Source organism: Mesoplodon densirostris, chromosome 2 (assembly GCF_025265405.1).
Source record: "Mesoplodon densirostris isolate mMesDen1 chromosome 2, mMesDen1 primary haplotype, whole genome shotgun sequence".
NCBI classification, from domain to species: domain Eukaryota; kingdom Metazoa; phylum Chordata; class Mammalia; order Artiodactyla; family Ziphiidae; genus Mesoplodon; species Mesoplodon densirostris.
In genome coordinates this window covers 150,478,382-150,500,010 of record NC_082662.1, presented here as the reverse complement: position 1 = coordinate 150,500,010, position 21,629 = coordinate 150,478,382, and the positions used below count along the sequence as shown (strand labels likewise).

Sequence of the window (21,629 nt, the reverse complement as noted above, 5' to 3'; positions counted from 1 at the left end):
TTTTTTATGCCACGTCTTACATTAAGAACCTAGTGACTAAGAACAGACTCTGAAGTCAAACTACTCATGTTCAAATGTTGGTTCTGCCGCCTATTAGCTGTATGATCTTAGATGAGTTATTTAATTCTCTTTGCCTCAGTTGCCTCATCTGTAAAATGGGAATAACATAAGTAGATAAACTACAGGTATTCTTTAAAGACTAAATAACTTAATATATATAAAGTGCTCCAAACAGTACCAAGCACAGAGTAAGTGTTCAATAAGTGTTACTTATTTTATTTAAGGAAAGAGTGGTTGTTTACATGTACTTTTTTAAAGTTACATGTACTTTTTAAATCATCTCTTTTGAGATGATTCAGTGAAATAATTATTTCTTTATACTTTCTGAATTTCAAATTCAATAAAAATATATTTGTGGAAACAATGGAGACAATTTTAAAATCACATATCCTGGAAAAATCTGATATATAGGTCTTCTTTGGATTTAGTGCTTTCTGTTGCTGAGAGCCTTAGGAGAAAATACCCAACTTGCTATTTATAAGAATATGTGGATCTGAGTCCCAGATTTTGAAAGTATTTCTCTTAGCACAACTTCCTCCCCAATACCAGTTACTACATTGGATATATTTGTCTCACATCATAAACAGTGATACAACCATTTAAAATTTTTAAGATGTTTGGCTATTTTTATACTTAACCTTTGCCTTCTGATCTTGATTTTTTAAGAATTAAAAATAATATAGTCATTTCTGATATTTGGCATTCACTGTAAATAGTACAGCTAAGAATTAACGACACCAATTCCATAATCCATTTACAATCACAACTCTAACGTTTACTGACGGGGAGGCATCTTTTAGCTCTTTGTTTTCTGGGAGTTATTAAATGATATTTAATAATGTCATTTAAAATGTCCCAATATGAGTAATTTAGAATGTCTTGTATCAAAATTAATGAATAGAATGAAATGGTATATTTCAGGCTAGAACCTGTGATGTATGTCATGAATTTGTGTTTCAGTTTTCCTTTATTAGTAGTAGATTAACTGCCTACTTTATAAGTCATCTGCTGTAACCTGGAGCCACATCACACTTACACTCCAGCCACGTTCTGGGATAAGTGTCTAAATATACGTGGATGATTGTTTTTTAAAGTAAAGATAAATCTAGATACTTTTTGCTAAAAATCTACTAATGGCTTCAAAAACTATTTTGTATTCATATTATATCAGGTTCAAAATCAGTTCTTCAGCTGATTTTTCTTAGCAGTTGATAGAGAATAGATTATTCCATTCATCTTCTGATCAAAGATCTGCAGTGTTGATTGTTGAAATTTGCTGGCCTAAGTTTGGATACATTATAGGTCCTAGGATGTTGGGGCAATAGTGAAAATATCAAAGGCCCTTGAGACCAGGGCAGAACATGTAAAGAAATAGGAATTGGACTGGTCGATAAGTTAACTCTAAATGTATATTTTAGAACATTTTTGGAAGATTCTTTTAATAAAAATTATAAAGTACTTAAAAAATTAATCATCAATTATATACCAATTTCATAAATCATTAAATATAGTAAATATTATGTATAATTAAATAACATTAAATTGTATATAAATATATAATCCTAATTTTAAGTGAAAATTTAGGATTATATACATTTCAAATGTTATATTTAAAAACTATGTGTTTTTAACCTTCAGTGAATGGAAAATTTTCTATACAAATACAGTGACCTTATGAAAATACTGAGGAAGCTCATAGAACTTTTGCAAATAAGCAAAACCCTAAAATCTATAGAAGACTTTCATGATATAAATCTTCAAAGTAGTGTTAATTAAATCTGGGTAGGAGCATTTTTCCTCATCAAAAAACTGCATATGGCTAATAATAGCTTGAGTATTTTTAAAAGTAAATTGAATAGAAGATAGTCTCAGTTTCCCTTCACTAATACAGAATTTCTAAAAACTTAGACACCAGATTATATCTTGAGTAATCTGATAAAAAGAATTTCCTTCTACAAATTTCCAGATTCTACCTTTCAACTTAAGTAGAATACTGTCTAAAATCAGTGGTAAGTCGCAAGAAATACAGGATTCCTTCAGTGTGTTCTCCACATGTGTGCCACAACAAGTTTTTGTATGATGAAGGACTTTTATATTTATAGTGTTGTAAATTGTCTCTGAATTATAATATTTATAAACTTAAACATATTAGTTTAAATACTTAGACCTCAGTAGTCTGAAAAACACATTTCTTTAGAAAATGTCTATAAATCAGGCTTTTTCCTAAACAGGTAGATCTTTCCACACAGTTTATAACCTTAGTGTTTAAATGAAAGTTATTCAGTAATAACTTTCAGAAGTGTCAATCATAGTATTCAAATGTTGTTAGAGTTGAATATTTAACTTTTTCTTTCAGCTTGCATTATTTCTATTGTTCATGAAATAAACAAGAGCTGACTGATTCTGCTTACAGTAGTCTACCTATGGAACCCCAAATCTACTCTAGTCTTTTAAGTACAGCTGTTAAAAAAATTTTTTTTAACAATTTATTTACTTTTCCCAGAAAATAAATATTGAATAAGTACATTAGGGCTAGGCTAATTGATGCATGAATCTGTTGATAAGAGCCAGTAGTGGTAGAATTTAGTGTTTCATGTACTACACATTTTTTTCTGTCCGTTTGATGTATAAAATGATCATCTGCTTTGTTGAGATTCCCACTAACCCCAGGACCATCTCACTTCTTCTGGTTCTCTGAACAGATTAAGTTGTAACAATAGGACTAATATTTTTACACATAGTTCAGTGTTAGTATTATGGTCACTGATCTTCTAATTGTTATTATTTAGTCCTTTTTATGCAAAAACTAGAAACTTGACATTCTGCTTCCTCAGAATATGGGCCATTCTAATTGTGTTCTCTCCACTCATTTGACTTAATATGCATTTTAAATAGCTATATCTTGGTTCTTTTCAGGCAAATAAAAATGTCAGATTTACTGCCCAGGAACTTTATGATTGTGTTTCACAGGCTGAGTATCGGTAAGTCATATCTGTGTGTAGATATATCAGTGTAATACGCTTTTACCATGTATAGCACTACTTGGTGGTGGTGCTGAAGGGTTCTTTTTTTTTTTTTTCTTTTTGCGGTATGCGGGCCTCTCACTGCCGTGGCCTCTCCCGTTGCGGAGCACAGGCTCCGGATGCGCAGGCCCAGCGGCCATGGCTCACGGGCCCAGCCGCTCCGCGGCATATGGGATCCTCCCAGACCGGGGCACGAACCCGTATCCCCTGCATCGGCAGGCGGACTCTCAACCACTGCGCCACCAGGGAGGCCCTGAAGGGTTCTTTTTACGTCTTCACTAAACTATGATTTTTTTAACCTTTCTAAATATGAAATATACATACGTAAGAGCTGTGTGTGTATGTAGGTATGCACATAGCAAGTTTAAGTTTTAAAGTGGTTCTCAAGCTTTGGGGCATCAAGGTTCTTTTATATTTTTAAAAAATACTGAAGACCCCTAAGAGCTTTTGTTTATGTGGGTCTTATCTATCTATATTTACTGTATTAGAAATTAGAATTGAGAAATTTAAAAATATTCATTTAAAAATAACAGCTAATTACATGTTATGATAAGTAACATAATTATGAAAATAATTTTTCCCAAACACAAAATATTACTTACAAGCATGGCATTGTAAGAGATTTTTGCAAATCTCTTAATGTCTGACTTAATAGAAGACAGGTAGATTCTCATAGCTTCTTTTGCATTTAGTCTCAATAATCCCATGTTACATATCTATGGAAAACTGTTGTACACTCTCATAAGGACGAGAATTCAAAAGGCAAATCACATCTTAGTCTTACGGAAATAGCTTTGACCTCACAGACCCTTTGAAAGAGTCTACATTCCCCAGTCTATGTTTTGAAGAACAGCTGGTATAAAGAATACTCATATGCCTGCCATTCAGTTGATAAAATAGACCTTTACCCACCCTTATTTGTATCCTCCCTCCCATTTTCTCCTTAGTGAGGACACGTGTGTGTGTGTGTGTGTGTGTGTGTGTGTGTGTGTGTGTGTGTATGGTTTCTTTCATAGCATTCATTTGTAATAAGAAGGGGGAAGTAGTATAAATCTGATTCTGGTATGCACAGGGTATAGGTGTAAAGCCCTTCAATCCTGGGCCAAGGCAGACAAATTCATGAGGATTAAATACCCATTTAACTCCAGGGTTGCCCTCCAGTCCCAGTCCCTGCCCCCAACCCCCAACCCATATTGGTTTTTTAAAATAATTTTATTGAAGTACAGTTGATTTACAGTGTTGTGTTAATTTCTGCTGTACAGCAGAGTGACTCAGTTATACATATACATATATATTTATATTCTTTTTCATATTCTTTTCCATTGTGGTTTATCACAGGATATCAAATATAGTTCTCTGTGCTATATGGTAGGACCTTGTTGTTTATCCATTCTAAATGTAATAGTTTGCATCTGCTAACCCCCAACTCCCAATCCTTCCCTCCCCCACCCTGCCTCCCCCTTGGCAAACACAAGTCTGTTCTCTGTATCTGTGAGTCTGTTTTTGTTTCAAAGATATGTTCGTTTGTGTCGTATTTTAGATTCCACATGTAAGTGATATCATACTGTATTTGTCTTTCTGACTTACTTCACTTAAAAGGACCATCCCTGTTGCTGCAAATGGCATTATTTCATTCTTTTTTATGGCTGAGTAATATTCCATTGTGTGTGTGTGTATGTCTGTGTGTGTGTGTGTGTACCACATCTTTCTCCATTCATCTGTCAGTGGACATTTAGGTTGTATCCATGTCTTGGCTATTGTAAATAGTACTGCTGTGAACACAGGGGTGCATGTATCTTTTCAAATTATAGCTTTGTCTGGGTGTATGCCCAGGAGTGGGATTGCTGGATCATATGGCAACTCTTATTTTTAGTTTTTTGAAGAACCTCCAAACTGTTTTCCACGGTGGCTGCACCAATTTACATTCCCACCAACAGTGTAAAAGGGTTCCCTTTTCTCCACACCCATTTCCATTCTGACTGGTATGAGATGGTACCTCATTGTACTTTTGATTTGCATTTCTCTAATAATTGGGGATGATGAGCATCTTTTCATGTGCCTACTGGCCATCTGTATGTCGTCTTTGGAGAAATGTCTGTTTAGGTCTTCTGCCCATTTTTCAATTGGGTTGTTGGTTTTTGTTGTTGTTGAGTTGTATGAGCTGTTTGTATACTTTGGAAAATAAGCTGTTGCCAGTTGCATCATTTGCCAATATTTTCTCCCATTCTGTAGGTTGTCTTTTCATTTTGTTTATGGTTTCCTTTGCTGTGCAAAAGCTTATAAGTTTGATTAGGTCCCATTTGTTTATATTTGCTCTTATTTCTGTTGCCTTGGGAGACTGACCAAAGAAAACATTGCTACGATTTATGTCAGAGAATGTTTTGCATATGTTCTCTTCTGGGAGTTTTATGGTGTCTTGTCTTATATTTAAGTCTTTAAGCCATTTTGAGTTTATTTTTGTTTATGGTGTGAGGGTGTGTTCTAGCTTCATTGGTTTACATGCGGCTGTCCAACTTTCCCAACCCCACTTGCTGAAGAGACTGTCTTTGCCCCACTGTATATTCTTGCCTCCTTTGTAGAAGATTAATTGTATAAAGAAGTATTTAGGGTTCTTATCAAAATACTAGCTTTACCAATATTTTTCTTATCTTTTTCCCATCACACCATTCTGCCCTTTAGCTCATGTTAAAGGAGGGGAAGGGGGCTGGTGGATGGGGAAGAAAGACAGCCAAAAAACAAACAAAAATTACATACAATAATGGTGGTCATATATTCTACAAGTGATAGCCATTTTCAAATTTTCCATCAGCCTCCATCTTTAAAGGGACCCTCTCAGATGATATGAATGGGGAATCAAGGCTTATTTTGTTTTTATTTTTTGAACTTTTGAACTTTATTTAATTTATTTTTTTATACAGCAGGTTCTTATTAGTTATCTATTTTATACATATTAGTGTATACATGTCAATCCCAATCTCCCAATTCATCCTACCACCACCACGACCCCTGCAACTTTCCCCGTTTCGTGTCCATACGTTTGTTCCCTACATCTGTGTCTCCATTTCTGCCCTGCAAACCAGTTCATCTGTACCATTTTTCTAGTTTCACATATATGTGTCAATATACAATATTTGTTTTTCTCTTTCTGACTTACTTCACTCTGTATGACAGTCTCTAGATCCATCCACGTCTCTACAAATGACCCAATTTCGTTCCTTCTTATGGCTGAGTAATATTCAATTGTATATATGTACCACATCTTCTTTATCCATTCGTCTGTCGATGGGCATTTATGTTGCTTCCATGACCTGGCTATTGTAAATAGTACTGCAATGAACACTGAGGTACATGTGTATTTTATTTTATTTTATTATTATTATTTTTTTGCGGTATGCGGGCCTCTCACTGCTGTGGCCTCTCCCGTTGCGGAGCACAGGCTCTGGACGCGCAGGCTCAGCGGCCATGGCTCACGGGCCCAGCCGCTCCACGGCATGTGGGATCTTCCCAGACCGGGGCACGAACCTGCGTCCCCTGCATCGGCAGGCGGACTCTCAACCACTGCGCCACCAGGGAAGCCCACATGTGTATTTTTTTTTTTTTTTTTTTTTTTAGTTTTTATTTTTATTTTTTTTGCTGTACGCGGGCCTCTCACTGTTGTGGTCTCTCCCATTGTGGAGCACAGGCTCCGGACACACAGGCTCAGCAGCCATGGCTCATGGGCCCAGCCGCTCCGTGGCATGTGGGATCCTCCCAGACCAGGTCACGAACCCATGTCCCCTGCATCGGCAGGCGGACTCTCCACCACTGCGCCACCTGGGGAGCCCCCCACATGTGTATTTTTGAATTATGGTTTTCTCTGGGTATATGCCCAGTAGTGGGATTGCTGGGTCCTATGGTAATTCTATTTTTGTTTTTTTAAGGAACCTCCATACTGTTCTCCATAGTGGCTGTATCCATTTACATTCCCACCAACAGTGCAAGAGGGTTCCCTTTTCTCCACACCCTCGCCAGCATTTGTTGTTTGTAGGTTTTCTGATGATGCCCATTCTGACTGGTGTGAGGTGATACCTCACTGTAGTTTTGATTTGCATTTCTCTAATAATTAGTGATGTTGAGCAGCTTTTCATGTGCTTCTTGGCCTTCTGTATGTCTTCTTTGGAGAAATGTCTATTTAGGTCTTCTGCCCATTTTTGGAGTGGTTGTTTGTTTTTTTAATATGGAGCTGCAGGAGCTGTTTATATATTTTGGAGATTAATCCTTTGTCTGTTGATTCGTTTGCAAATATTTTCTCCCATTCTGAGGGTTGTCTTTTTGTCTTGTTTGTGTTTCCTTTGTTTTGCAAATGTTTTTAAGTTCCATTAGGTACCATTTGTTTATACTTCCATTACTCTAGGAGGTGGATCAAAAGAGATCTTGCTGTGATTTATGACAAAGAGTGTTCTTCCTATATTTTCCTCTAAGTGTTTTATAGTGTCCGGTCTTACATTTAGGTCTTTAATCCATTTGGAGTTTTTTTTTGTGTATGGTGTTAGGGAGTGTTCTAATTTCATTCTTTTACATGTCGCTGTCCAGTTTTCCCAGCACCACTTATTGAAGAGACTGTCTTTTCTCCATTGTATATCCTTTCCTCCTTTGTCATAGATTAGTTGACCATAGGTGCATGGGTTCCTCTCTAGGCTTTCTCTCCTGTTCCATTGATCTGTATTTCTGTTTTGTGCCAGTACCATATCGTCTTGATTACTGTAGCTTTGTAGTATAGTCTGAAGTCAGGGAGTCTTGATTCCTCCACCTCCGTTTTCTTCCCACAAGACTGCTTTGTCTATTCGGGGTCTTTTGTATCTCCATACAAATTTTAAGATTTTTTGTTACAGTTCTGTAAAAAAATGCCACTGGTAATTTGATAGGGATTGCATTGAATCTGTAGATTGCTTTGGGTAGTAGAGTCATTTTCACAATATTGATTCTTCCAATCCAAGAACATGGTATATCTCTCCATCTGTGTGTCATCTTGATTTCTTTCATCAGTGTCTTATAGTTTTCTGAGTACTGGTCTTTTACCTCCTTAGGTAGGTTTATTCCTAGGTATTTTATTATTTTTGTTGCAGTGGTGAATGGGATTGTTTCCTTAATTTCTCTTTCTGATCTTTTGTTGTTAGTGTATAGGAATGCAAGAGATTTCTGTGTATTAATTTAGTATCCTGCAACGTTACCACATTCATCGATTAGCTCTAGTAGTTTTCTGGTGGCATCTTTAGGATTCTCTATGTATAGTATCATGTCATCTGCAAACAATGCCAGTTTTACTTCTTCTTTTCCAATTTATATTCCTTTTATTTCTTTTACTTCTCTGATTGCAGTGGCTAGGACTTCCAAAACTATGTTGAATAATAGTGGCTAGAGTGGACATCCCTTTCCTGTTCCTGATATTAGAGGAAATCCTTTCTGTTTTTCACCATTGAGAATGATGTTTGCTGTGGGTTTGTCATATATGGCCTTTATTATGTTGAGGTAGGTTCCCTCTACGCCCACTTTCTGGAGAGTTTTTATCATAAGTGGGTGTTGAATTTTGTCAAAAGCTTTTTCTGCATCTATTGAGATGATCATATAGTTTTTCTTCAGTTTGTTAATATGGTGTATCACATTGATTGATTTGCATATATTGAAGAATCCTTGCATCCCTGGGATAAATCCCACTTGATCATGGTGTATGATCCTTTCAATGTGTTGTTGGATTCTGTTTGCTAGTATTTTGTTGAGGATTTTGCATCTATATTCATCAGTGACATTGTTCTGTAATTCTCTTTTTTAATAGTATCCTTATCTGGTTTTGGTATCAGGGTGATGGTGGCCTCATAGAAGGAGTTTTGGAGTGTTCCTTCCTCTGCAATTTTTTGGAAGAGTTTGAGAAGGATGGGTGTTAGCTCTTCTCTTAATGTTTGATAGAATTCACCTGTGAAGCCATCTGGTCCTAGACTTTTGTTCGTTGAAAGATTTTTAATCACAGTTTCAATTTCATTACTTGAGATTGGTCTGTTCATATTTTCTGTTTCTTCCTGTTTCAGTCTTGGAAGGTTATACCTTTCTAAGAATTTGTCCATTTCTTCCAGATTGTCCATTTTATTGGTATAGAGTTGCTTGTAGTAGTCTCTTATGATGCTATGTATTTCTGCGGTGTTTGTTTTAACTTCTCCTTTTTCATCTCTAATTTTATTGATTTGAGTCCTCTCACTCTTTTTCTTGATGAGTCTGGCTAAAGGTTTATCAATTTTGTTTACCTTCTCAAAGAATCAGCTCTTAGTTTTATTGATCTTTGCTATTGTTTTCTTTGTTTCTATTTCATTTATTTCTGCTCTGATTTTTATGATTTCTTTCCTTTTTCTAACTTTGGGTTTTGTTTGTTGTTCTTTCACTAGTTCCTTTGGGTGTAAGGTTAGATTGTTTTTTTGAGATTTCTCTTGTTTCTTGAGGTAAGCTTGTATTGCTACAATCTTCCCTCTTAGAACTGCTTTTGCTGCATCCCATAGGTTTTGGATCGTCATGTTTTCGTTGTCTTTTTTCTCTAGGTATTTTTTGGTTTCCTCTTTGATTTCTTCAGTGATCTCTTGGTTATTTAGTAACGTATTGTTTAACCTCTATGTGTTTGTGTTTTTTACATTTTTTTCCCTGTAATTGATTTCTAATCTCATAGCGTTGTGGTCGGAAAAGATGCTTGATATGATTTCTGTTTTCTTAAATTTACTGAGGCTTGATTTGTGACCCAAGATGTGATCTATCCTGGAGGATGTTCCATGTGCACTTGAGAAGAAAGTGTAATCTGCTGTTTTTGGATGGAATGTTCTATAAATATCAATTAAATCTATCTGGTCTATTATGTCATTTAAAGCTTGTATTTCTTTATTAATTTTCTGTCTGGATGATCTGTCCATTGGAGTAAGGGAGGTGTTAACGTCCCCCACTATTATTGTGTTACTGTCAATTTCCTCTTTTATAGCTGTTAGCAGTTGCCTTATGTATTGAGTTGCTTCTATGTTGGGTGCATATATATTTATAACTGTTACATCTTCTTTTTGGATTGATCTCTTGATCATTATGTAGTGTCCTTCCTTGTCTCTTGTAACATTCTTTATTTTTAAGTCTATTTTATCTGATATGAGTATTGCTACTCCAGCTTTCTTTTGATTTCCACTTGCATGTAATATCTTTTTCCATCCCCTCACTTTCAGTCTGTTTGTGTCCCTAGGTCTGATGTGGGTCTCTTGTAGACAGCTTATGTATGGGTCTTGTTTTTGTATCCATTCAGTGAGCCTGTGTTTTCTTTTGGTTGGAGCATTTAATCCATTCACGTTTAAGGTAATTATCGATGTGTATGTTCCTGTTACCATTTTCTTAATTGTTATGGGTTTGTGTTTGTTGGTCCTTTTCTTGTCTTGTGTCTACCCCTTAGAGAATTTCCTTTGGCATTTGTTGTAGAGCTGATATGGTGGTGCTGAATTCTCTTAACTTTTGCTTGTCTGTAAAGCTTTTGATTTCTCTGTTGAATCTGAATGAGATTCTTGCCGGGTAGAGTAATCTTGGTTGTAGGTTCTTCCCTTTCATCACTTTAAATATATCATGCCACTGCCTTCTGGCTTGTAGAGTTTCTGCTGAGAAATCAGCTGTTAACCTTATAGGAGTTCCCTTGTATGTTATTTGTCGTTTTCTCTTGTTGCTTTCAATAATTTTTCTTTTGTCTTTAATTTTTGTCAGTTTGATTACTATGTGTCTCGGCCTGTTTCTCCTTGGGTTTATCCTGCCTGGGACTCCTTCCACTTCCTGGACTTGGGTGGCTATTTCCTAACCACGTGAGGGACGTTTTCGAATGTAATCTCTTCAAATATTTTCTCAGGTCCTTTCTCTCTCTCTTCTCCTTCTGGGACCCCTATAAATGCGAATGTTGTTGCGCTTAATGTCATCCCAAAGGTCTCTTAGGCTGTCTTCATTTCTTTTCATTGTTTTTTCTTTATTCCATTCCGCAGCAGTGAATTCCACCATTCTGTCTTCCAGGTCACTTATCCGTTCTTTTGCCTCAATTACTCTGCTATTGATTCCTTCTAGTGTAGTTTTCATTTCCGTTATTGTATTGTTCATCTCTGTTTGTTCTTTAATTCTTCTACGTCTCTGTTAAACATTTCTTGCATCTTCTCGATCTTTGCCTCCATTCTTTTTCTGAGGTCCTGGATCATCTTCACTATCATTATTCTGAATTCTTTTTCTGGAAGGTTGCTATCTCCACTTCATTTAGTTGTTTTTCTGGGGTTTTAGCTTGTTACTTCATCTGGTACAAAGTTCTCTGCCTTTCCATTTTGTCTGTCTTTCTGCGAATGTGGTTTTCCTTCCACAGGCTGCAGAATTGTTCTTCTTGCTTCTGCTGTCTGCCCTCTTCGTATTGTTCCTTAATTCAACACTGAGATTCATCCATGTTGGGGCATGGAGCAATAGTCAGTTTACACTCAGTTCTATTATAACGTGACATATGTGTTCCTAAGTATCACTGTTATGCAGATTGCATACTGCATACTGAACTATGCAAATTCATGCAATAAAAGCCACAGGTCTCAGAAAAGGTGGAGTTGGGGTACATCACTCAAAAACTTAAAAAGAGGGCTTCCCTGGTGGCACAGTGGTTGAGAGTCCGCCTGCCGATGCAGGGGACATGGGTTCGTGCCCCCGTCCAGGAAGATCCCACATGCCACGGAGCGGCTGGGCCCGTGAGCCATGGCTGCTGGGCCTGCGCGTCCGGAGCCTGTGCTCTGCAACGGGAGAGGCCACAACAGTGAGAGGCCTGCGTACTGAAAAAAAAAAAAAAAAAAAACAACTTAATAAGGGACATTGAAAAAAAGACAGGAACCTAATCTAAATAGTATCACAGTATTACACATGTTAAATGGTTAAAAAATACATAAGTCCTAAAATAAATCTAACACTTTACCTTTAAAAGAAGGTGAAGTTTGCTTATGGATGTGATCATAGGAAAGGTTGTAGCCTGTGGATTAGTGTGATGGGGTAGAATCTGAAATTGGATATAAGGGTATAGCACCAGATATGAATAGTTGTGGCTCATAACAGGAGTAAAGCTGAGGTAACTGGTACATATTTGAAGTACATGCATGTGTGTATTGTGTGTATTCCTAAGCAGTTTGGTTCAGCTGCGGTGCAGTTTTCTCTGTTCATCTAGCATTTTTCACTGTTGAAATCCTGTTTAAGAAAATACGAAATTTTTGTTGTGCTCAGATTGTTCCTTAATGTATCAATGGTGTTGCAACAAATTCTTGTGTTCTAAACAAGAGCTGTAACAGAACTGATGGTATTTTCACTGCTATGTAATGTGCCACTGTATCACTAAACCACAGTTTATTTGTTATTTGTAATTTGCAGATACATTTGTGTAGCTATAAAATTGTATGAGCAGACATGGTGACAAAGTTAATTATCAAGGTGCTTCTACTGGTAAAACTCTAGATTGATAAATATATTTGATAATATCAAGACACTAGGATTGTTACTAGGCAGCATAACTATGAAAATTCACTCACTCACTAGATTAAAATAAGTTTTCTCAGAAAATCTGAAGCCAGTGGGGCATGCATTATCTGTTGTAGTTGGGGGTGAAAATGGTTTTTTACCCTGATATTCAGACTCTCAATTAATCAGTTGTACTCTTATTTATATATCTTTACAAATAATCCACATTTAAAGGGATTTGTATCAAAATGAGATTTGTATCAAAAATATAATGTCTTCCAACCTTAGTGATACTTTTGAAGGTGTAGAAAGCTCACCATATATAACTTGGAGGGCAGAGTCCCTTGCAGGATGGTTTCAATCAAATGTCTCAAATTATTTTGACTTCAGCTTACTGTTTAAATACAGTAAGGAGGTTTTGATTTTTTGTTTCTTTGTTTGTTTTTTGCAGGGGGGAGGGGTGCAAGGGTCAAGCTTGAATGTTCAAAGTTAAAGTGGTAGTACCCATTTTTTCTCTTCTTTGTTTTCCTTCCACTTACTATGCCAGGGATTTGAATTATGATTAATTAATAAGCTCCCTCTTATATCCTAAAAGTGTGAGTTTTAAGAGAAATCAAATACCTCTAATATCTTGAATGGATTGGAAAATGGGGATTGCTGTTCAATGGGCTTTTGGTTATTAGCTTTTAGATTTGTTACTCTGTTGTTTGTTTTCAAATTATTTGCCATATTTTCAGTGAATGTTCCCTCCCATATTAGCCTCTGGTGTACTCCACAGCTCACGTAAGCTGCCAGAAGACAGAGGTTCTTTTTGTTTCAGTAGTTTATACTAGACACAGAGCCAAACACAATAGATACGAGGTTAGCAGAGTTTCCCTGTGACTCAGAGGTGAGAATAGAAGAATGATTTAACTTGGCAAAGACAGTTACTTAGATTGTCTGAATTTGCTAATCTTTTTTTTGATTTGTAAAGTGTTCCTTGTGAAGGAAGAGGCTATTGATGTGCCCAACACCATATTTATTGCAATAGGGAGGAAATTAAGTAGCTCAAGAACAGAAAACTATTTTTTAGGTTCTGATAAAGCAAGTAATTAAGGTTTCAGATTGAAAGTAGTAGCTTTGATCAAAAGTTGAATTCCATGACACAGTAGAACCTTGGTGTTTATATGTATAAATCAGTGTTTTCTGTCTTCTGCAGTTTGTAGGTTCTTTGTTATAGCTTTTGCTCTTGCCAGTGGGGTCTGAGCACTGCTTACCCTGAGCAGATGAGGTGTTTGCTCAGAAAATCCAGAATGGTAAATTATAACAAGATTGTCAAACAAATATCTTGTGTGATATCTTCTACATATATGAGAAATAAGTTAGGAACAGTATTTAATTCACTTTGTTTGACAGAATGTTCTGGCATGTTTGCAAGACAAGTCTCTAAGGTCATTTTTTCTATGTGAAATGCACATTAGTTTGTGACATCAGCTCCATAAAGTACCTGGCGTATCCAGATGATATGCCGCCTGAGGCATGTGTATCAGGAGCAGCTTTGTTTTCCTTCCAGCAGGTGCTTTCAGGGATTACTGCTTTCTGACTCCAGGAATTGGCTCCATGATAGTATCTTCTAGATTACATTAGAGCTGTGGTTCCTGGACCCGAGTGCCAGCACCACCTGGGAACTTGCAAGGAATGCAAACTCTAAGGCTCCAGCCCAGACCTTCTGAATCAGAAACTGTTGATATACTGTTTTTATATGCACTACACTGTATTCCATTTTTCCTTTATTTGAGATGCACATTACAAATGTATAGAAACATTGAGAGAGTTGTAAAACAGATATCCATTGTAGACTTTTTTCTTGTACCTAAAAAGGATTTTGGAAAAACTGCATCAAATATTGGAGTTAGGGCACTTAAATTCAATACTGCCATTCCACTTTGACAAAACTAGCTAAGGAAATGAGTCAGATAACCACTGGAATTATTTTTTAATTGATCTGATCAAATTTCCAGTTATTTTGACCCATCTGAGATTTGGTCAAATTAAGTTTGATACTCATAATAGGACAATTTAGAAAGACAGTGGCAGTTCTCTAGAAGTTTCATGAGCTATACAGAATTGCAGAACTAGAAGCAACCTCTAGTCTCGAGCTTTGTTCCAGAAAGGATTAGGAGTTGGGATTGTTCAGTTTGGAAAAGAGAAATAGGGTCACTATAAGGGACATAAAATATTTGTACTATTGGAAGAAATAAGGATAACAACTTTTTGTTTTGTTTTAATTTAGGCAGACAGGTCAGATAGGTATTTTTTTAAGGCCCAATGTAAAGGAAGAACTTTCCAGCAATTAAGAGATATCAAAATATGTAATGACCTTTCTCTCAGTTGTAAATATCTCATCACCAAGAGGTGAAAGCCAAGGTGAGATGATTCATTGGGGATGCCACAGAATGGTAGACAGAAGTGTTAATATTCTGCCATATCTAATATTCTGCCATTCTACATATGGTCCACAGGGAAAAGGAACTCAAGAATTCCTATCTTCATAGTCTAGTGTAGACCCAACACATGTGATGAAAAACACCTGGTACTTTCCTCAGCCAGCAATGACAACTTGATGCAGGAAACAAAATCTGTAGGTGATAATCCATTGTCAGAATGCTGACTCCCACAAATAAAACCAAATGCCATTAGGATGAAGAGAGGGGATAGGACTCTCCTCTTAACTCTGAGAGGAGGAAATCAGAGGAGAAGAAAAAGAAAAGACATCAAAATAGATTAAAAGTCTAGTTACTAAAGGAATTTTCTTCCACATGTGGAATAAGTAACCAAGAACAGGAATAGGGGCCTGCCCTTTTTATTTCATTTTCAAGTTTATAAGAAGACATTTTACATCTCTCCAATTTTGGACCTCTTAGGGTCTTCGGAAAATCATTTTCTGAGCAGTTGTAAAGAACTGGCAACGACATAACACTGATTTTAAGCACTCCAAATACAGGAAACAGGACTAGAGTAACACAAAGCCAAAAGTCAGGTTTTATCCAGCCCCAGGGAAGCCACACGTCTTCAGGCAGTGAGGCTGCTCAAAATACAGTGTATTTACTTGGCTGCGGCTCCTAGCTCTCATCCTAGTCCTTGAGATCTTGATTGACTTCTTTTTTCTTCGTACCCTACATCAAGGGATCCGTGAGGGTGGAGGGGCAGAGGAGGGGCAGTGTGCAAAGGTAGCTGGAAGTCCTCCCCGACACTCTGGATATGGTTCAGAGCAATCTTAGAAGCCAAAGAAGTCATAACAGTGTAATTTTCATAACTGCCATTTCTTGAACACCTTATATACCAGATGCTGTACTGGGTACTGCGTATTCTTCGTGAACTTATGTAGACCATCTCTCAGTAGATTTAAATAGGTTTCCATGAGATTTGAACTCTATAGACACCATGTATAATGGATTGGTGCTCTAACCAGTAACCTGAAGACCTCACAGCTTGTAGGCCTCCTGTCAGCTTTTTTTTTTGTTTTTTTTTTGTTTTGTTTTGTTTTGTTTTGTTTTGTTTTTTTTTTTTTTTTTGGCCTCCCCCGTTGCGGAGCACAGGCTCCGGACGCGCAGGCTCAGCGGCCATGGCTCACGGGCCCAGCCGCTCCGCGGCATATGGGATCCTCCCAGACCGGGGCACGAACCCGTATCCCCTGCATCGGCAGGCGGACTCTCAACCACTTGCGCCACCAGGGAGGCCCTCCTGTCAGCTTTTGAGAGTCCAGCCAGGCTTCATCTTAGATAAACTTGTGAGTAGTCATGGCAAATATCAGGCCTTTACTCCCTGCTTCCCCACCTCTGGTTTAGAGTAATTATCTAGTATTCATTTGTTAATGGCTAGGTTACCTATCTTGACAATTCTCTTTAAGAGTTGAAGCTCTGTCAACTTCCTATCCCCTCGCCAGTGTCTGTTCCTGTCTGGAGGTGCACCCTCTTAGTATCCTCCAGTTTACCTGTTCTCTAATTCCCAAGCCAAATAAAACAAAAATATGTGATCTGCTCCACAGCATTCTTGTTGACAGCAGGTCTGCCATGGGAACCTTTATTCCTGAATTAAGAAATTGCACCAAAATCATCTCCATGTTGACTGTCTGCGAACCCGTGCTGCTAAGTGCTTATCCTCCCATGTTGTTTGGTTTGGGCTAAGGATCCATAACTTTGGCATTTTTGCTCTCAAATATCAAATAATGTATTTCAAATCCCAGTGTTCTCCTGTTGTCTTAATATTTTTTTCATTTATCTGACTAGCTGTCTTGTAGTGATATAAAATTTCTTTATCCCCTAGGGAAAAGTTAACTATTGGATGCCACCAGCTGGTTGAGATGGAACGTACCATGCAACAGTGCAATGCCTCCGTCTATATGGAGGCCAAAAGCAGGGGATGGTGTGAAGACATGCTCAACTATAGAACCTAAGTGCTGATTTTGTAACTTAGAAGGAACTGCATCTGTCTTCAGGAACAACAGAGTAGCTTTCAACCTTTTGTGCCAAACCCGGGAGACTTGCAAGAAATGTCTCCAGAAATGTCTCAAATGTCAATGTCTCATATATACAAAAAGATGATTGCCTATTACCGACAATCTCATTGAGGTTCTAATGCATCCATTGTGGGATAAACTGTGAACTCAACTCGTCTGAAGTTGACTTTACCTCCCTACCTCTACTCCTAATACTGAGCCAGTGTGTCTAAGGAAAGGAGAGCCATCTTTTTGGTCATCTTAGGGCAAGAGCCGCTGTGGCATCTGAGGAAGGCCCAGGACACAGTGTTAGCATCTCTCTCAACAATAAATATGGGTATGTGACCAGAGACGTTTCCAAACCTCAAGAAAGAATTAGGACATGACCATGCTCACCATATTCCACAAGAGAAATCTTACCCCTAGGCTGTTTTATGATCAAACTGTCTTCCATGTAGACCTGATCAAGTAATACGTATCCCTTCCACTTCCCCCAAGGTAAGGGAAGTAGAATTTTGACTTCAGCTCCAACTTGCTACAGTAGCCTCTTTTCTTCCCTGGCCTTGTCACTTCTCAATGCATTTCTCATGGGAAAAACAGGGAGACCCCTCTGCTCAGTGTCCTCTTAAATGTGAAACAGCATGGATTTATCAGGTAGCAGTGGCTGATGTTTGCCCCTGGCTAAACCAGGTGTTTAACTGACTTCTTATTTAGTTATACCATAAGTTGGAAATCCTTGTTTACTAAAGTATATTATGCTTTTGTTAATACATTAGATTAAATCTAATTTGGCATTCTATTATAAATGTTAATTTATTTTTTTTAAAAAGCAACGAATTATTTTTAGTGATTTTGCTTTTCATTTTACTTCCAAATTTTGTTTCTGAACTGCATACAGGTATGATTATAAAAGTGAACCTCCAATGAAAGAGAACTTTGCAGGATGCCCACTAGCAGGAAGAAGGATCCAATGAGCTTTGTTTGCTTAGAAAGCCACACCTCCTCCTGGGGCTCAAAGTGCCCTCAGGGATATGAGCCTGGGTAGAAGGAGAAGCTTCTAGAGCACCTCTGCTGTCTGCCTCTTTCCTTTTCCATCCCCTCCCCCTACCAAAGATTTCTTCAGACTTTTATCCCTCAGCTGCTTCTAGTTGTTATTGAGTTTTGCTCCGCTTTGTTTTTGTTGCTGTTGTTGTTGTTTTGGTCGCAGCTTGCAGGATCTTAGTTCCCTGACTAGGGATTGAACCGTGGGTCACTGCAGTGAAAGCGCACAGTCCTAACCACTGGACCGCCAGGGAACTCCCTGCTGTGCTTCATTACCTCCCTTTTTGTCTCTTATCTTTTCAATATGTTATACTTTTTAGGAAATTTCTTTTCACTCCTATCATCTGAATACTTCTACGTATTTCACCCTATACATGTGGATTTTAATTTTATCCTAATCTATGTGTCTTTCACTTTGTGCGTTGTCAATTTTCAACCTTTTTTAAATATTTATTTTGATACGTGAAAATGTTTTAACTTTCTAGTCTTATTTTTATCTTTAGAAGACATTCTTTAAAATTTTTTTAGTGTTTATTTCTTTGAAATGTCAGGGTTTTTTTCTTCTTTTTGTTGCCTTCTTTTCTTACCTGAAACTTTAATTTATACTTTTTTTCTAACAGTACAGTGTGGGAGTTGAGGGATCCCTTTCCTCCCATCCCCTGCTCTTTCTTTTCTGGGTCTCCCCTCTGGATTGGAGTAACTCAGTTGACATAAGGATCCTAAGCCCCACCTTGATAAGTTTTTCATGGGAAATTATCATATCTTTAGAACTTCAGGTTTTAAAATCTCCATTCAGTATACATAGCTATTGTATTTTGGGCAGAAGCTTCATAAGCATGCCATGAGCCAGAAGGGACTGATGGGAAAAGTCACATGAGGGCAAGGGCTCTCTACATAAAGTCTTGCCTTAGTGAGGAGCTGGTGATAACTTCCTGAGAAGCATCCCTGAGGATTTTGACAGCAAAGTTCCTGGAACCATTTTACACTAGCCTTTTCCAGCTTACTTCCACAAGATAGTCCATTTCCTTCTGGAAAGGACCAGGGAGGGTCCTCTGGCTTGGCCAGGCCTCAGCTCTTCCAGCACTCTGAGCCAAAGAAAAGTTGGCTAAAGACTTAAGAGTCTGTTGTGCCCTACTGGGTCCTCCTGTTAGGACCTGCAGTGAGCAGTTGGGACTGCACAGATTGGAACTTCATAGATGAGGTAATTTCACTTTCCTATCACTGTCTTTGCCTGTCATATGAAAGACGGGGGACACAAGACAAACCTGAAACTTTACTTCCTTGATCTTTTGGCCATCACCTTAAAACATAAGTTCTTTCACTCTTTCAGGGTTGATCCACAATTATTTAGTGTCATGGTCTCCCTTAAGAACCTAGCTTTTATTGTTCATACTCCTGATGTGACATCTCCCCACGCCCACCTATCTATTAGAGCCTTTTAGCTCCCTATCGTGTGAGTTGGGATGAAGTTACCTTTTTCTTAGAGGGAATACACCTGACTATTGAATAATGCAATGCATCTTCCACTTAGGAAGTGCTGCCATCCATACTCCTTTTCTGATTTAGATTGGACTGACAGTCCAGTCTCCCTCCCAGTTGGTGGCTCTTTAAGCTATTTTGCCAACAAACAACAAAAAACCCCACTCCAGTGAAAATAAGCAACTCCATGAGCTTGAGCAGAATTTACAGCTATGAACCTAGAAGGTAAGGCAATAAGACACTCAAATTTCAGCTACCAACATGGCTCAGTGTTCCTAACTACAAACCAAATTCAATATCCTAGCCTTCGCAACTCTTATTGTAGACTGTTATCGGCTGAACTACATTAACTCAGTACATAACCCTTGCATGGCCAGTGGGGATGAACGGTTCCCTGATGTGATTTCTAGTCAGGTAAAATATTGACATGTCCTAGACTTTTAAAAATTTTTTTAATTTTTATTTTTTTGCAGTATGCAGGCCTCTCACTGTTGTGGCCTCTCCCATTGCGGAGCACAGGCTCCGGACACGCAGGCTCAGTGGCCATGGCTCACGGGCCTAGCCGCTCCGTGGCATGTGGGATCTTCCCGGACCGGGGCACGAACCAGCGTCCCCTGTATCGGCAGGCGGACTCTCAACCACTGCACCACCAGGGAAGCCCACCTAGACTATTTAAAAAAGGCTTTTCCTTTAAAGGTTTGGTTAAGCTAGAAAGACAAAACTTTTTCAAGTGTAAAACTGTAGTTTTGAGTTTTGTCAAACACAATCACATAATCACCAGCACACTCAAGTAATGAGTTCCATTGCTCCTCGAAATTCCCTTGTGCCCCTTTGTAGCCAACTCCCATTCCCATCTCAGGAAGCCATTGATGTGTCTGCTATCCATGTAGCTCTCTTTTCCAGAATGCTATGCAAATGGAGGCTTTTGAAGCTGGCTTTTCACTTAGCATGATGCTTCTGAGGATCCATCCATGTTGTTTTATCAATAAATACTTCACTGTTTTTATTCCTGAGTAGTAGTCCATTGTATTGATGTACCCTTCCATCCATTCACCAGTTGGAAGGATATTTGAATTTTCAGTTTTTGGTGATTATGAGTAAAGCTGCTATATTCATACACAGGTTTCTGTAAGAACATGTTTTCATTTCACTTGGATAAATACCTAGGAATGGGATTAATGTGTCATAAGATATTTTTTATAAAAAACTGTCAAACTTTTTCCAAACTGACCTTACAATTTTGTAATTCCTCCAGCAATTTGAGAGCTCCAGTTGTCATTTTGCTTTTTACATTTTCCTAATCTATGACAGTAAGCATGTTTTCATGTTATTATTGACTCCATTTATCTTCTTTGGTGGAGTGTCTTGTTCCAAACCTTTTGCCCATTTGAAAACTGGATGGTTTTATTGAGCTTAGAGAGCTCTGGATGCAAATCCCTTATCAGATGTTTTCTTTCAAGCCTGTACCTTGTAAGGATTTGGCACCACTTTTGGTTAAGATAGAGACAGAACACTTGCATAATGCAGAAGGTAGATCTTACTATCATGATTTGAGAGTAGCCTTAATGGATAGCTGGCCCTGTTAATTATTGATTGGATGACCACCATTGCATTTGATAGATGCCTTCAAACTTGGCAACTCTTAACTTGCAGGACAGTTCAGTTCATCTCTTAAGAAGTTTCAGTCTCTCGCTCACTGGTATTCTGTGTGCCTTTTTCCAGGCTAAAATTGTATTAGTCCTGTTGTTCTGAGCAAATATCTTGTATTTCCACAAGATATCAACCCTGTATATACTCAGCTTAATAACTGAGCTTTTGCTTCTCACCCTTATTCAAACCCCCAACAGAGCACTGAGCTCCTAACAGTGAAGCCTAAGTACTTTATTGGCCATTGTGCTAGTAACAGTAAGTTAAAGAACCCATGATATGCACTTGAGTACATCCCTCTCTTTATGTACTCTACTTACTGCTCAATGTATCATTATCATTTTTAAGACTTAAGAAACTTCTGGTCTTATTAAGAAAACCGATGCTTCACAGTAATTGCT

The 21,629-nt window shown here is 37.9% G+C and overlaps 1 protein-coding gene across 3 annotated transcripts in view; it reads left to right on the top strand.

Moving 5' to 3' along the window:
- SWT1 (SWT1 RNA endoribonuclease homolog) overlaps positions 1-18,677 on the top strand; it is a 93,106-nt gene extending 74,429 nt beyond the window's left edge. For all 3 annotated transcript variants that reach the window (XM_060091140.1, XM_060091141.1, XM_060091142.1), the window contains exons 18-19: positions 2,977-3,041; positions 16,890-18,677. In XM_060091140.1, the coding sequence (XP_059947123.1) occupies positions 2,977-3,041; positions 16,890-17,019 (195 nt within the window). In that variant the 3' untranslated portion in view covers positions 17,020-18,677. The remainder of the gene's footprint in view (positions 1-2,976; positions 3,042-16,889) is intronic.
- Positions 18,678-21,629: the final 2,952 nt, after the last annotated feature.